Source organism: Oncorhynchus nerka, linkage group LG6 (genome assembly GCF_034236695.1).
Source record: "Oncorhynchus nerka isolate Pitt River linkage group LG6, Oner_Uvic_2.0, whole genome shotgun sequence".
Lineage (NCBI taxonomy): Eukaryota > Metazoa > Chordata > Actinopteri > Salmoniformes > Salmonidae > Oncorhynchus > Oncorhynchus nerka.
In genome coordinates, this window is record NC_088401.1 from 42,465,438 (window position 1) to 42,479,050 (window position 13,613).

The following is a 13,613-nucleotide window of genomic DNA, read 5'->3' on the forward strand; positions in this document are numbered from 1 at the left end:
ACTGTTTTTTTTATACATTCTATTGTATCTTGCCTATGCCGCTCTGTCGTTGCTCATTCTTATATTTATATGCATATATTCATATTCCTTTACTTAGATTTGTGTACATTAGGTAGTTGTTTTGGAATTGTTAGATTACATGTTAGATATTGCAGTACTTTCGGAACTAGAAGCACAAGCATTTCGCTACACAAGTTGGTTGTAATTTCAGTTTAATCCACCTGAAAAGACAGAACAAATAACACAACAAATATTGTGGTTAAACTCAAATATATTAATTGATAAAAGAACAACATTTTTCAATATAATTTTGAAAAAGGTATAATCTATATAAATAAATGATATCATACATAGGACTGGTGGAGTTATGTCACACATGACATTGAAATGTCTGCTCTACCCAAAATTACAACCAACTAATTGCAGCTTTACTGCAAAAATGAAAGAGGCAAGTGAAAGGGGAAAAAGTAAAGAACTTGTATGTTGGCCCTGCATTAAAGGCCAAAATTGGTTATAAATAAAAATATATTCCAGTTTCATTTAAGGAACAAAAAATTGACAGCTGTTCCATATAAATAGCAAAATAGTTGGGAAGAGATTTTCGATGCACCGATTCCATGGCACATGGTTTATGAATTGACACACAAAACGACACCGGATTCAAAACTTCAAATGTTTCTATTTAAATGATTATACAAAATTCTTGCAGCCAATAGAATGATATATATATATATATATATGGAGTATACAATCTTTCCAGCTCTGCAGATTTAGCTTTTGTTTGTTAAGCTACTGTGCAGTCTGACAAGTAAACATAGCCTACAATACATATTGTAGTAAACGTGGGAAAGTGCCTAATTCCTTACCTAAGGGAGAGAAGGCCATGTCTGTACTACAAAATGCAGGCACGCGGGAGACCGGGGCTCAATTCCCCGATGGGGCAGAAGGAGTAGGCTGTCCTTGTAAATAGGAATTTGTTCCATATGTAAAATTAATTAATAAAAAAATCCTACAATGTGATTTTCTGGATTTTTTTTTCTCCTTTTGTCTGTCATAGTTGAAGTGTACCTATGATGAAAATTACAGGCCTCTCTCATCTTTTTAAGTGGGGGACCCTGCACAATTGGTGGCTGACTAAATACTTTTTTGCCCCACTGTACTTATGTCATGCAATAACATGCAAATGAATTACTTAAAAATCATACAATGTGATTTTCTGGATTTTTGTTTTAGATTTCGTCTCTCACAGTTGAAGTGTACCTATGATAAAATTCCAGACCTCTACATGTTTTGTACTCCCCACTGTAAATCTCCCTAGTTCAGGATATTTAAGCCTCCATATATCCACTAGTTCCAATTATCCATGACATTCGTGATTTCCTTAAGAGCATGAAGGTGATAGTTTGTAGTGTGATTTCCTTTACGGTTCATTGAGGTATTTAAAACAGTATTATAATCTTCCACTATAATATTAGAGTCTTGTATTGCTTGTAGGGTTGATAATTTATTTTACATATTTTTGAAGAAAGTTGATCATCATTATTTGGTCTGTAAAGGTTAATGAGCAATATCCGTTTATGGTTGTAAGGGATTTCCTCCTCTTCTTCCGAAGAGGAGAGGTGAAAAGGATCGGAGGACCAATATGCGGCGTGGTAAGTGTCCTTGGTTCTTTTAATACGAAATAGTACACATGAACAACTGAATACAAAAACAATAAACTTGGAATGAACGAAACCCAAAACATGGTGGTGAAAAACACAGACACGGAAACAAACACACAGTGAAACCCAGGCTACCTAAATATGATTCTCAATCAGAGACAACTAATGACACCTGCCTCTGATTGAGAACCATACTAGGCTGAAACATAGAAATACCCAAATCATAGAAAAACAAACATAGACTGCCCACCCCAACTCAAAACTCAATACCAATACTAAATAATGACAAAACAAAGGAAATAAAGGTCAGAACGTGACAATGGTCCAATAACATATTTAAATGTTTATTTACATTTATTTAAAATCATACATCTACCTTGCGGACACAGTTGGACAATTTTCACATTCGGATCAAAATTACTGTTCATTAATATCATCACCCCTTTTGAGTTTCTTTGCCCATGTGAGATGTATATTTCGCCCCCCAATCCTTTTTCCACACAACTTCATCTAAAATTGTTGAATGACTTTCCTGTAAACAATAGATATTACATTTCTTCTCATTAAGCCAGGTAAATATTGTTAGTGTTTTCATATTATCTGCTAAGCCATTACAATTCAAACCTGTTGCAGGAGAACTTTCCTGCAATCCAGTGTATTTGAAGTTTAAAATAGCATATGAAGTTCTTAATTTCCACTTCGGGATTTCCATTAATTAGAATAATTCACATTTCCTGTTGCTGTAGGATTATTTCCTGTTGTAGCAAACAGACTCAAATTAAGATCCGACAGCTGTAGAGACCAGTCTGACCAATAGGTCTTTACTTTAGGACCTTGGTGTGGTATGGCTACAATACGTTCACCTGGCTGTGATAATGGTGTGGTCTGACTGCGATGTTTCAGTCGTAATGAGTACTCTGTGTTTGCATGAGCCTGTTTGGCTTCTTTTCCCTCTGTTTGCATTTTAAGAGCTGACCCTTCCTTTCAGCTTTTAGGACCAGCTGTGGCAACAGCCCATGTACTGGTTGGCTTGGACAAATAAGACCCTGTTTCACAAGTCTACTTCATCAGTGTGCTTGAGACATGTAAAAAACAAGATACCGTGTGCCTGTGCGGCGTGTCAACATAAGGAGTTTATCATGGTACATTCGCCCAGTAATCCATTGGTTTACAGTGTTTTTCCTGTGCTTTACAACACAATGACCATGGAGGCTCCCATTATCCAGTTTAAGACAGATTGGGTTTCTTGCCTTTCTTATGTCCCTGTATGCATCCCAAATGGCACCATAATCCCGACATAGTGCACTACTTTTGACCAGAGCCCCATGGGCCATTACATAACGATAATTTAGACACAGCAGGTTATTGTCCAAGAGAGAACATTGTGTGGCATAGCACAGCTTAAATTGGCATATTGTAACTTCCAAGAAGTATTATATGCAGCTTGTCATGTGTTAAAGCAGAAGATAATATCAGAAAGAGATCGTATCTACTGTGAGTCATATGTTTTTGTGGTGTATTGCTCTACAGTTTTTCTCAGTATCCCCTACTGTAACAGATCTTCAGTGAGGTAATATTGGGCAGGCTGCATTGGCCCTGTCTGTTCCACAGCTCACAGCACAGAGAGGGCATCAATCTTTTGCAAGCACTGTTCTGTTCTCCTAACTTCTATATGTTTCAACTCAGTGCCTCTACCTCGGTCTCTGCAGCCCACCTCCCTCCTCCTCCCTCACTGACCAAAACCTGAGACTTGCCAGGTGTTTAAAAAATGTATGCGGGAATGCATCAACGTCGAAGGAGGGAGGAAAGCTGCAGGACTATTACGGATGTGTGTGTGTGTACAGATATGGATCATATCAAATCAAATTGTATTTGTCACATGCGCCGAATGCAACAAGTGTAGACCTTACAGTGAAATGCTTACTTACAAACAATGAAGTTTTAAGAAAAATAGGTTTTAAGTAAAAAATGGAATAGTAAAAAATAAAAATAACAAATAATTAAAGAGCAGCAGGAAAATAACAGTAGCGAGGCTACTTACAGGGTGTACTGGTTCAGAATCAATGTGCAGGTAGAGTTATTAAAGTGACTATGCATAGATAATAAGAGAGTAGCAGCAGCTTAAAATAGAGGGTATGCAAATAGTCAGTCTGGTTAGCCATTGATTAGATGTTCAGGAGTCTTATGGCATGGGGGTAGAAACTGTTTAGAAGCCTCTTGGACCTAGACTTGGCACTCCAGTACTGCTTGCCGTGAGGTAGCAGAGAGAACAGTCAATGACTATGGTGGCTGGAGTCTTCAACAGCTTTTAGGGCCTTCCTCTGACACCGCCTGTTATAGAGGTCCTGGATGGCAGGAAACTTGGCCCCAGTGATGTACACACTATCCTCTGTAGTGGCTTGCGTTTGGAGGCCGAGCAGTCGCCATACCAGGCAGTGAAGTAGCCAGTTATGATTCTCTCAATGGTGCAGCTGTAGAACGTTTTGAGGATCTGAGGACCCATGCCAAAGCTTTTCAGTCTCCTGAGGGGGAATAGGCTTTGTCATGCCCTCCTCGTGACTGTCTTGGACCATTCTAGTTTGTTGTTGATGTGGACACCAAGGAACTTGAAGCTCTCAACCTACTCCACTACAGCCCTGTCGATGAGAACGGGGACGTACTCGGCCCTCCTTTTCCTGTAGTCCACAATCATCTCTTTTGTCTTGATCATTTTGAGGGAGAAGTTGTTGTCCTGGCATCACACTGCCAGGTCTCTGACCTCCTTCCTATAGGCTCATCGTTGGCGGTGACACTGTTGTGTCATTGGCAAACTTAATGATGGTGTTGGAGTGGTGCCTGGCCGTGCAGTCATGAGTGAACAGGGAGTACAGGAGAGGACTGAGCATGCATCCCTGAGGGGCCCCCGTGTTGAGGATCAGCATGACAGATGTGTTGTTACCTACCCTTACCACCTGGGGGTGGCAAGTCAGGAAGTCCACAATCCAGTTGCAGAGGGAGGTGTTTAGTCCCAGGGTCCTTAGCTTAGTGATGAGTTTTTAGGGAATATGGTGTTGAACGCTGAGCTGTAGTCAATGAATAGCATTCTCACACAGGTGTTTATTTTGTCCAGGTGGGAAAGGGCAGTGTGGAGTGAAATAGAGATTGCGTAATCTGTGAAAACTGTTGGGGCGGTATGTAAATTGGAGTGGGTCTAGGGTATCTGGGAGAATAGTGTTGATGTGAGCCATGACCAGCTTTTCAAAGCACTTCATGGCTATAGACGTGAGTGCTATGGGTTGGTAGTCATTTAGGCAGGTTGCCTTAGTGTTTTTGGGCACAGGTACTATGGTGTCTGCTTGAAACATGTTGGTATTACAGACTCAGTTAGGGACAGGTTGAAAATGTCAGTGAAGATACTTGCCAGTTGGTCAGCACATGCTCACAGTACATGTCCTGGTAATCTGTCTGGCCCTGTGGCCTTGTGAATGTTGACCTGTATAAAGGTCTTACTCACATCGGCTACGGAGAGTGTGATCCGAAACAGCTGATGCTGTCATGCATGCTTCAGTGTTGCTTGCCTCGAAGTGAGCATAGAAGTAATTTAGCTCGTCTTGTAGGCTCTTGTCACTTGGCAGCTCTCGGCTGTGCTTCCCTTTGTAGTCTGCAATGGTTTGCAAGCCCTGCCACATCCGACAAGCGTCGGAACCAGTGTAGTACTTAGTCCTGTATTGACTCTTTGCCTGTTTGTTGGTTAATCGGAGGGCATAGCAGGATTTCTTATCAGCGTCCGGGTTAAAGTCCCGCTCCTTGAAAGCAGCAGCTCTACTCTTTAGCTCAGTGAGGATGTTGCCTGTAATCCACGGCTTCTGGTTGGGGTATGTACGTACAGTCACTGTGAGGACGACGTCATCAATGTACTTATTGATGAAGCCAGTGACTGATGTGGTGTACTCAATGCCATTGGAAGAATCCCGGAACATATATCAGTCTGTGCTATCAAAACAGTCCTGTAGTTTAGCATCTGCGTCATCTGACCATTTCTTTATTGGCCGAGTCACTAAAGGATGAGTGGCTCATTGTGTGTGTGTGCGTGTGGGCGTGTGCATGCATGTGTGTGTGCCCTAAGCTTCCTCTCTAATGTCTAGTCCTGTTATGATCTGATCCGAGTACAGTGGTACAGTTGCCCAGACCAGACTGTTTTCATCTGGAAGACATTATGGGATCATTTGCTAGACTGTCCAACACAACGCCTCAGAAAACCTTTCTCTTGCCAGCTGTATTAAATGCCCTATGGACTAAACCGTGTGCGGCTTACATACTGTATGTTGACCTCTGTGTGTGTGTTTGTGTGTCTGTGTGTGTCCTTGTTTGGGAGCCCTATGAGATGAGGACCCAAAGGCCCAGGACAGACAGACAGACACCATTAGAGAGTATAGAGGGGGATACCGTTCTTATCAAAACACAGCCTGGACAATCCTCCTGCTGCCCTCCACTCATAATTTCTTTCCTCAGGCTCTACCAAGTTACATTTGGACCCCCCCCCCCCCACACACACAGAAAGTATCATAATTTGTTATGTTTTGTGTTGTTGTTGTTTTCCCTCATAGACAATAGGATCCAGCTGAGGCATGCCCAGACTATAACAGTCATTAATCTGTCTGCTCCACTCCAGCCCGGGTAGACCAGTGCCGTACCAATGGAGCACACACACTCCCTCCCGCAGCGCTAATGGTGAAAATGGTCTGCCAATCCAGAGGGCAAATTAAAAGCAAAAAGGGATGAATCTAATTCTCCCCGACTTTCGCTTCAGTGCCTCCAAATGTATTGCCCTGCCTTCGTACTGCGGGGAGAGAGAGAGAGAAAGCAATCCTACAGTGACAAATAGGAACATTAGCCCACCTCACACAGCCCAGGAGGAGGCGATGAACCACACTCTAACAATATAACAGGTTTTTAAATGCCTTGAGCTTTTCCTTAGAAATGATTGTCTCTCTATAGCTCTATCTAAAAACATAGAACGATATGTTGTGATATATGGAATATGATCCAGGTAAAGGAATAATGTTATGAAGTGCCGTTAAGCTTGATACAAGACGTTACAGTTTCTTTATCAGGTCCATTTATAAACATAAGCCCATAGCCTAGTGGAAAGCAATGAAACCAATGTTGTTTTATATTCCCTCCTTTGGCAGAACTGTGTCAAAAGAAACGGTCAAAGAGAGCATTCCAAATGGCAGCCTATTCCCTTTATAGTGCACTACATGTGGCCTGGTCAATAGTAGTACACTATAGGGAAAAGGGTGCCATTTGGGACAGAGACCATGTCTGTTCTCTAGTGTTTCTCTTTCGAGACCTGTCGCAAGGGCTAACGATCACACCAAAAACATGTCACCTCCAAACATTTAAAAACAACTCTCGGGGTTAAACTAACTAAACTGGTAAAGCCCAAACAACAAAAGAGATCTGTGACAGCTCAGCTCAGTGAGGCCTAGCCTGCATCCCAAATGGCACCCTATTCCCTATATGTGGTGAGCTACTTTTGACCAGAGCCCTGTGGGCCCTGTTCAAAAGTATTGCACTACATAGTAAATAGGATGCTATTTTAGACGCACCTCCAGAGAGGCCTAAATGGGGTTTACAGGAAAAGCCTGTTGTCGGCTGTCAAGAAATCCGTCTCGGAGATCTGAAATCCTGCTCAAGTGCTAGCTAGACATCAGGGCTAACAAACTGTCACTTAGGACTGGAGCATAACATCATTACCGTTTGCACAATGAGGCCGCCGGCTGAGACAAAGTTTCGTTTTTTTGAGCCTGGCAGGGACATACCTCACCGATTCAGATGGACTGCGCTTACCGTCTTTCTCCAGCATGTGATATTCATTAACCAAAACTATAATAATAGTCTCACCCTCCTCACTCTCCTCCCTCCTCCCCCGTCCTCAGTGCCATCCAGGTTTGTAATGAACTGTCAGTCGCTGAGTCTGACGACGGGGAGGGAACGGTGTGGGCAGCAACAGACTCTACATTTAAACGTCCGACTCCGACCAGAAATAAAAACACACCCTAGGGGATTTATTATGATCGGTGACTGCAGAGCGGCACGGAACGGGTAGAGTAGTAAAGACCCGCAGTTCCCTGAACTGAAATGGAAACCAGCCCAGCCTAGCTCAGATCAGCCCATTGCAAAACCCAGCCGCTCATATTTTTTAGATGCAACTGGTTGGTGTCTGCAGTGTCTGCTCTTATACACAAGTCATTATCATTAACATTGATGGATCTAGTGCGCCTCCATCCATTAGGTTCCCCCTAATGACGCGGTTGAAAGATCCTGCATATGTGCTCTACCCAACAATCAGATACATGAATTGGAGCATTTAGACCTAATTATTGCATCTCACACAACAATAATCCTTTATTTAGGAAATATGAGAGAGCAAGCAGACAGATTGGAGAGAAGTTGGCAAGCCTGAATGGGGGGGGGTCTTGCTTTGCTTTAAGTTGGTTCACGCTGCAGTGGAAGGGTAGCGTAAGGGAGAGATATCAAAAGAGAGAAATTGAGAGAGATATAGAGAGAAAGAGGGAGAGAGAGAGAGAGAGGAAGGGGGAGAGATGGAAAGGGAGAGTGAGCATGAGAGAGATGGGAGGGGATATAAATCAACCACAAAAACTCCTACTGTTAGCAAGGCCCTCTAAACTCTATGTCCTTGTTGCACATGTGAGGGTTTGTGCTGTCTGCTGTTTTGGAAAGATCATTATGTCACGAAAACATGATTACAGAAACTTGGAACGTTGTGTAATATAATGGTTTGCTGTAAAATGGTTGTAAATGATTAGCTAGCAATGGCCTAGTTGAAACTGTTGGAGAATTGCATGTGAGATAGCTGTGACTCAAGTGTGTTGCCTCAAGTGCTGAATGACATTCTGATACACAGTGGTACATTCACTGTCAAATAAATAGTTAATGTCACGACGACACACACACTCTAAGAATATATAAGAGACATTATGACCAGTTGTTCCATAAACCATAAATCAATCCACTCTGGATAAACACACTTAGACTTGATCTAACCACTAAATGTATAGAGCACATGCTTTGTAAAGGACAGGCTCAAAGTGCAAACAAACACCTTAATTCCTTCCCACCCTTAATCATCACCTTTCAATGTTTATTCTATTCATGGGTTAAACATTTAATGGAAGCAGTGTTTATAGTACAGATTGATGAGAAAGCGGTGAAGTGCTTGTATTTTGCCCATATTATAATCCATTCATTTTCCATAGTACATCTTGTTATCATGAATAAAGCAGGAATGAATAACTACAAATAATTAGCGAATCGCCCAGGGCAGAATGGAAATATGCATTTAGCACTTGCTCCTTTTCAAGTCAGCGCCTGAAATTAAATCACTTAGCTCGGCTACAATACGGCAGTGTTTCTGTGCATATTTGTAGAAGAATGTTGTTATGAATATTCAGGTACTCACGGAGCTGTCACTGAATACCCCAGCAGCTGGTTTTCTAGGAAATGCATGATAACATTACCTGGGGGTCGGGTGACATTGAATAACCTAAATGATTAGTAACTGACTAAATTACTCAACAATTCCCACATACTGAAGTCCAGCCTCATGTCTTGCAACACAGCCTTTACTGTACAAAACCACACCTTGGTTCAATTTCACAATTTAACACAACAGAGTAACTAGCAACCTTATCAGAAAGAGAAAGAGAGAAAAGCGCTCATTGGAAAAGAGATACAGAAGAGTGGAAGACAATAAGGTAGACACAGACAGTGGCAGAGTAGCAGGTACTCGTGTGGTCTGTGTCAGTGAGCCATTACTGAGAGAACAGCACCCATTTGTCGCACCATGACATCTGAGAGCCCTGTGGTGACAGAGGAGAGAAGGAGAGGCGAGGAGGGGAAGAGAGTAGAAGAGAGAAGAGAGGAGTCTCCATATAATCCTACTCATCCATGTGATTAAGATAAAATCAAATAAATGTAAATGTTATTAGTCACATGCGCCTAATACAACAGTGAAATGCTTACTTACAAGCCCTTAACCAACAATACAGTTTTAAGAAAAATACCCCCCCAAAATACTATAAGAAATAAAAGTAACAAATAATTAAAGAGCAGCAGTAAAATAACAATAGCGAGGCTATAGACAGGGGGTACCGGTACAGAGTCAATGTGCTGATATGAAGCTGATATAATGAATACTATGACGAATACATACAAAACGAGGAGAAAAAAATAAAAGATGAGGTGGAAGAGGACAAAAAAGTGGTCAGCTGTAAAATATGGGCTCGTGACCAGACAAGATACTGTATGATTTCTGATTTATGTGACAGCCAGCACTGCAAGCAAAACATATGTAAAAAAAACTTTATGGCCCATTTATTGACTACTGTGAGATGCATTCTCCCTCCCTCCCTCGTGGGTAATGAGCTGTGTGTATTCTGCACAGTGGATTCTAAGGGTGGGGGGAGGAAAGGGGGAGGAATGGGGTCAGACAGAGGTAAAGCCTGTTTCAAACTGTTTCAAGGCTGGGTGCCGTTGCAAGACTCTTTCCTCTCCACAATGAGGAGAGAGAAAGAAGAGGATTGGAAAAGAGAAAGGGAGTGGGGGTAGGAGAGATTAAGGAGAGCGAGAGACATAGAGGAGAGGTAGCACAAGAGACAGAGAGAGCAAGAGAGAGAGGTAGTAGTAGTAGGCTAATTGGTGACAACATGAAAAATGCTGGCGGCCTGGAGGAGCAGTGTCATGTGAAGGATTCCTGCCGGGCAGAGCAGACAGGATAGACCAAGCTAGGCCTCTATCCTCTCTCTCCCAGCTGTCCCCTGATTATTTTATCTGGCTCCGCACTGACTATAGAGCTGGTGGGCAATAGCAATAAATGCTTATTTAATTAAAAGGTCCATCCGTCTCTCTCTTCCTCCCCATCCACCCTCTCCTCTCCTCCCAGAAGACCGCAACAGAGAAACAGCAGGGGTTTAGGGGAGGCCAGGCCCTGCTGCCCCTCAACCAGGTCAGAGAGATATACAGCCAGCTGGGAGAGGCTACAGAGCCTGTGATAAGACAGTGGCTGGCTGGAGAAAGGAGCAGGGAGGACAGGAGGACAAATGATTTTGGGCAGGTCGCCCTTTCTACTCTAACACACACACATACAGAGACACAAGCACACACACACATTTAAGACCGGCAGGCAGCTATTTCTACTCTTGACAGGAAGCGGAAGAGGATGACGATAACAAGCAGCAGTGATTTAGAATGTGTGTGCCAAATGTATTTTGGCGTGACCAGTTATTTGACTTATTGTCAAATAGCCAAGGACACTCACATCCTCTATCTGGTACGCTGATCCTCCCTAGTGATCATTCACCTCTCTTAGCTCCCTCCTCCCATACGCATTTCCACACTAGCTATAGTATACTTTATTTTTTTCATGACAAGTTTGTTTGGAAGCCAAATAGGCCATGCTGCGAAGGCTGTGAGGGATGCCATCTCTTCAATAACAACAACAACCTGTGTGGGCCGTGGGCTGTAGGCCGATCAGAGCTGAGTATAGGGGGTATGGAGGGGTTGGCATTGCCCATTCTTTACCCACTGCCCATGCTGATCAAAGTGCCGTTCTGATGGGCCAGCCTAGCAAATCCTGCCAAGTTTTTGGAGGGTGAATTAACTGACCTCTCCATTTACTGGCCCTTCCATGCAAACCCTGGTCTGTCAGCCAACATGGAGCCCATCCACCTAGTAATTAGCTTCCTCTGCATTCTGACCATGGTTGCATGCTTAACTGCACCCTATTCCCTATATAGTGCACTACTTTTGACCAGGGGCCCTGGTTAAAAGTAGTGCACTATATAGCAGAGGTGTGGACTCAAGTCACAAATATCATGACTTGCAACTCGACTTTGACTTTAACACCATTGACTCGTGACTCGACCTGACTTGATAAAGGTGTGCAGCGCATCAACTCTTCATTTAACGGATTACAATTTGAATCGGACAGCAGCCAATCAAATTGTGCCAGCTGAGAAAAAGTTGTGTGTGGCAGTGCAGAGGAATGTTGGCGGGTGAATTCAGATGGAGCCCTTGGAAAGATGATACCCCAAATTATTATTTTCGGATATAAAGACGACGCTGTATCAACAAAAAATGGATTGCAACTTGCAAAACATGCAACTTTGTTTGACATTTGAAGCTGCACATCGCTAATATAGCCGACAGATGTATATTTTATTACTTTACTAGTGTATCATGTAGGCTAGCGTAACGTTAAATCAATGAGGCTCCACACAGTCAGTCATTGCGGGAACGTGGTCATTGCATCCAAGATTGAGGTACAACTGGCTAGGCAGTTGGTAGGCTAAATCCTGCCTGATGTTCCTAAAACAAGGTTGGGTGATTGTGGTTGGGCGGTTGTGTACAAGCCTACATCGCCCGATTTAGCCCCATAACGATCCAAGATAGTCAATCACTATTTGGGGGGGGGGGGGGGGTCTTTCTCATGGCTACCCATGTATTTCCATGGAAATAGAACGTTTTTTAGAAAGTAATAAATATATAGATATTTTAAAAAACATTAATGATTTGCCTAAATGTAATATACTCACTATTACACTTGTTAAAAATATGAAATAGTATTACATTCAGTGAAGAGCACATTATGACTTGCTTAGGACTCGAAACTCAAAGTTAAAGACTTGAGACTTGAGTTGATACTTGACGGTCTTGAGTTGAGACTTGACTTGGGACTTGACTTGAGACTTGCCTGTCTTGACTTGGGACTTGACTTGGAACTTGAGTGCTAAGACTTGAGACTTACTTGTGACTTGTAAAACAATAACTTGGTCCCACCTCTGCTATATAGTGTAAAGGGTGCCATTATGGAAGCAGTTTGTGTCCTCCTCTGGCCTCTGGAGGATCCATGGATGGTGGTGCGATGGGAGGGGGTGGCACCTGGGGTACAGGGGTAAAGTATGGCAATGGGAGACCACCATCACCCCATTGCAAAACAATTTGATCTTAAAAGCGTAGTATATTGAGGTGTAGAGTGGCCAAATGCACCATATATGTGCCTATTGAGGCTATTTAGGAAATATAATTATGCCGTGAGAAAAAGGCGGTAGCTTTTCTGGTTTACAGAGAAGAGATCAAGTGGGAAAGCCAACAAAGCAAGTATTTGAGGGGTTTGCTCTAAGTCAATCAGAGAGCAGTGGGGTCCAGAGGCATCCATCAAAGTCTTCTTTGCTGCTGCTGCTGCATGCAGCCAACCCACACACACACACACACAAACACGCAGGCACACACACACACACACCCTTGTCAACCTACAGAGAGCTGTGGAGGTCGGGCCGGGGAAAGACCACACAAGCTATCGATGGACGGGCTGGCAAACCACCCCACGGGGTGCACAACTGACAGGGCTGGATCCAAGATGGCGTAGCAGTAAGTCGTCCTGTCGTGTCTTGTCCCTTGTATATATCGTTTCTTTTTCATTTTTACATATTTTTCTTCACATATCTCTTTAAAAACATTTTGCTAAACCTAAGCTTCCAAATACTTTCCTGCAACCCGCCTCACCCAATGTAGCTATTTTTCCCAAAGTATTTATATTTACTTCGGAACCGGAACCCCTCAACTGAAGCTAGCCAGCTAACCACCAGCTATGCTAGCGGTCTTCAGCTAACCGGTCATCAGCTAACCTTTAGCTCGGAAAGCTCTCGCCAGTTCGAACAACGCGACTCTAACCAGAGCATAACGGACCTATTTATTTTTCATCCCCGGATTCCCACCGCAAACGGAACATTTTTCAGCTGGATCTTCACAACTAGCTATCTAGCTAAACCGCAACCCCGGATGATTACTCCTGGCTAGCGTTTCCACCCACTTAGCTTGAAGCTAGCCCGGCCAGAGCACCTGTGCTACCACCGTAGCATACTCCTGGGCTACAATACCCTGGCCCAC

The 13,613-nt window shown here is 43.1% G+C and overlaps 1 protein-coding gene across 3 annotated transcripts in view; it reads right to left on the reverse strand.

The window, feature by feature from the left end:
* The window catches only part of LOC115130459 (neuropilin-1a-like), a 119,297-nt gene that overhangs the window by 88,552 nt on the left and 17,132 nt on the right, over positions 1–13,613 (reverse strand). Inside the window, exon 1 of one of the 3 annotated variants that reach the window (XM_029661632.2) lies at positions 9,127–9,250. The exons of the other annotated variants lie outside the window; for them this stretch is intronic. Coding sequence (XP_029517492.1) covers positions 9,127–9,173 — 47 coding nt within the window. The 5' untranslated portion in view covers positions 9,174–9,250. Of the gene's footprint in view, positions 1–9,126; positions 9,251–13,613 lie in introns of those variants that run through there. 3 annotated transcript variants of the gene reach the window in all.